General features: G+C 38.8%; 1 protein-coding gene across 1 annotated transcript in view; it reads right to left on the bottom strand.

The window, feature by feature from the left end:
* The window catches only part of kel (Kell metallo-endopeptidase (Kell blood group)), a 13,741-nt gene that overhangs the window by 9,161 nt on the left and 932 nt on the right, over positions 1 to 3,648 (bottom strand). Inside the window, exons 2-5 of the mRNA XM_016558481.1 lie at positions 2,708 to 2,882; positions 2,162 to 2,479; positions 1,112 to 1,239; positions 842 to 1,000 (exon numbers count right to left, since the gene is read on the bottom strand). Of these exons, the coding sequence (XP_016413967.1) occupies positions 842 to 1,000; positions 1,112 to 1,239; positions 2,162 to 2,479; positions 2,708 to 2,882 (780 nt within the window). The remainder of the gene's footprint in view (positions 1 to 841; positions 1,001 to 1,111; positions 1,240 to 2,161; positions 2,480 to 2,707; positions 2,883 to 3,648) is intronic.

The raw sequence follows: 3,648 nt of genomic DNA, 5'->3' as shown, positions 1-3,648 counted from the left end.
ACACGTCATTACGATTAATGGCACACGTCATTACGTGCCCTCCGGAATTTCACGTATAAACATATAGTTCGTCTTCGTGATGATGCCATGTACAGTTTTGGGTGTTTCATTTTTAATTTTATGAAAGCTTCAAGTGCAGCTAATTATTTGTACGTGCATACAGACGATGGAGGTGTTGAAGTTCTTTTATTTGCCGTCAAACGGTTGACCACTGCCGTGTGTGTATCCTGTCGCAAAATGCGGCAAAAAGTCCTACACGACAGTAATAATGTGATTAAGGTGTTTACATGTCTATACGATGGCGGTGTTGAAGCTCTTTTATTTGCCGTCAAACGGTTGACCACTGCCGTGTGTGTATCCTGTTGCAAAATGCGGCGAAAAGTCCTACGCGACGGTAATAATGTGATTAAGGTGTTTACATATCTATTCTGCACTTAAGTAATGCGACTAAAATAGGAATACTCCACATGTCTTAATTTGATTTCTGTTTACTTCGAATATGACTTTAGCCGGATTAAGGTAATCAAAAATCTCTGTTTACATGGTAGATTCTTAATCAGAGTATTGTCTTAATCGTGTTAAAATCGGAGTATTGTTGTCCATGTAAACGTACTCAATGTTAACATGCAAATTGACCTGTATTTACACAGAATGTTGGTAGTGGTTGTGTCTGAATGAGAAAAGAAATCATGTAATTTGAAAGAAGTAGTCATTGAATGCATTTGGTCCAAAGCAAAGATGATCCATAGTTTAGCCCACATAGACTGTTGTTCACCTAAGTATTGAGAAAACTGTAAATCATGCTACTAATTGATTATATTCTAGCTTCATCAGTAATTACCTGTATGTAGTGTTGACTGGAAGCCGTTTGCTCTTCAAACTGGTCTGACCCTGCATACACACTGAAGAAAGGAAATGTGGAGTACTGGCCCATTAGCAGGGCGAGGGTGGTGTTAAAATCTGTCCGATTCCATCCATTTGATACTGCCCAGCCACCTAACTACACACACCGAGAGACAGAGAGAGAGAGAGAGAAAGATAAAGAACATCGGAGCAAAATACACAATGCAAGTGCTTTTACAGTTTCCTTCATCCTAAAAAGTGCGTGTACCTGCTGGATTAATGTGAGGAAGGGTTTTGAACCCACTTTCTCTGGGGATTCTGCGTCCATGCAGGTGTTGAAGTATTTCTTTGCTTTCTGTTCTGCTGCACTCACAGAAACAGCCTCCTCAGGAGCCTCTGATCACACAGGGATCATACAGATTGAATGTCAAAGACGATTCAAGATTGTTTTATACAATACCATAAATGACTACTGAATAGTTTTGTGGTTCATCAGAGGCAAAACCAAGTATTACCTAGAAAAGAAAAGTTTGTTACGACAAATTTGTTGACAAAGTCTCACCTGATAATTAAAAAAAGTCTAGCCTTAGACAGAGAGAAAGAACAGCAGAACAAACAATAGACAGAATGATAGACACATAGAGCAACATATACACTGTCTGAGCGATATATAGATCGCTAGAAAATAGATCAACCATTAGACTTAAACCAGCCAAAGATGGCTTGCTGGTTTTAGTTAAAGCTGGTGCTCCAGACATTCACCCTATAAATATTTTAAATGCATCTTATTGATCTTATTGTAAATGAGTCATCCATGCATGTTTTTTTTTTTATTATCATTGTAATTTTTGTAATTATTGTGTTCACATTATTGTAATTTTTTATCAAAATGTCATCACTCGATCTTCCAGTGTAACACCAGACTTCTCTCTAGTGACTTATACCGGATTTCTCCAATCACTTAGTCCATTTAAACTCCGCCCCTTTCTTACAATCGACTTCCTCCATCCAATCAACACCCGGTGGATAAAACCAAGTCCCGTCCATTTTTTCTTTTTCGATAATCCGTTTTAACTCAAATGGTTGTCACAATGCGGAAGAAAAGATCTGTTGCTACTTACTTTACAATGCAACTTTTTTGTGCCACAACCTCTTTAAAACTAGCCAACAGAGCAGTATGACCGAATAGAAGACCAGAAAACCAGCTTAGGCTCAGGAAGACAGACAGATAGAAGCAGATATGGAAACTGAAGACACTAAGAAACTGTGTCATTGTTCTATTTCAGGTACAAAATATCCATAGTGGAATTTCACTAACCTAGTATTTCCTTGATAGTTTTCAGTAAAGCAGTCTTTCTGGCTGGAAATTTGACTAGCTGTCCATCACTTTTTCCTTGGAAATCTGTCTCTCTTCTCATCCTCACTATTCCTCCTGTCCTCGCTTCTCTTTTTTTGTCCAGTTCTCTGTTGCCTTCATTGGAGACCCCCTTGACACTGTGTCTCTCCTCGCTGGTGGAAGATCCACCTGTCCCACAGGCAAACAGGAAGTAGTCACAGGGGCGAGAAAAGGGATCCATGGCAACAGAAAAATGCTCTGATGCTCTTAGACAGGCGGGAGAAAGGCAAGGAGGAGCAGCTGGAACAAGAGAGAGAAATTACGACCACTGTTATTAAAACTACAGGTGCATCTCAATAAATTAGAATGTCGTGGAAAAGTTCATTGCATTGAATTTATTTAATACACGAGTTTCACAATTTGAGTTGAATTACTGAAATAAATGAACTTTTCCACGACATTCTAATTTATTGAGATGCACCTGTATACCAGCAGTTCTACTGTAGTTCCTAGTTCCTAGCTTTGTACCTGATTTCCATTGTGACGTCCAGGGGTCTGCAGTCTTTTGCAGGTGGGAATAGACCCCCAAACCTAACGCAGCTGCAAAGAGAGAGAAGGCAAAAACAACCAATAGGAGCCTGCGGTACTTGTTGCAGACCACTGGATGTGGTTGAGGCTGTTCCTCTGGCGTTGTGACCATTTCCTGTGGGGATATAAGGTTAGCTAATGACTTACTCTTTATGTTTTATTGAGATGGACGTGTTGTACGGAAATGTCCATTTAAAAGCACAACTGGGAAAAGCAGGAATGCATAACTCGTAGACTTTATGATGGATTGAAATTACACTGGCAGTCAAACATCCAACCACAATGAGAGCGAGTCCAAGGAACGTTCACTAAAGAACAATGAAAATGAAGAAACACACTTGTTTCCATAAACCTCACAGTAGTGAAATTTACTTTTATGTCTATGTTTAAAGGGGAAATGTAATTCCCTGCTTAACATACAGCTTCTCATCAAATTAATAAACACAGGGATATGAAATTTTGATTTGAAATAATATTTTCTATATATAGTCTTTCTTTCCTTTCTTTTTCTTTCTTTTTTAAATGTATTTATTTATATTTTATGGCTTACACGATATCGGAGAGCTGACAGGACGTTCAGTGCGAAAGGAAAGGACAACAAGCCGAGATTCGAACTCAAGTTGACCAAAGCACAACGCTGTTCACGAGGGTCTCTGCTATAGCCTTAAAGCTTTCTGAAGAAGAGGAAAATACTCCTTTAAAATGTACAAAACAATAGGGCAAGCAATAAGATGAGCTCGACAACAACATTACAGCAATATAAAAACGATTGTTCTCTCAGGTTGTTTTGGCACTAATAAATGATGCCATTTGGGTTCAAAGAAGAGAGTCACATTATCAAAAGTGAAATATGAAGCACAGCTCACTCCAAAGTATTTATA

This window comes from Sinocyclocheilus rhinocerous, unplaced genomic scaffold, assembly GCF_001515625.1.
Source record: "Sinocyclocheilus rhinocerous isolate Xijiao unplaced genomic scaffold, SAMN03320098_v1.1 scaffold498, whole genome shotgun sequence".
Classification (NCBI taxonomy): domain Eukaryota; kingdom Metazoa; phylum Chordata; class Actinopteri; order Cypriniformes; family Cyprinidae; genus Sinocyclocheilus; species Sinocyclocheilus rhinocerous.
The sequence above is the reverse complement of the archived record's forward strand: the minus strand, read 5'-3'. Positions and strand labels throughout refer to the sequence as shown.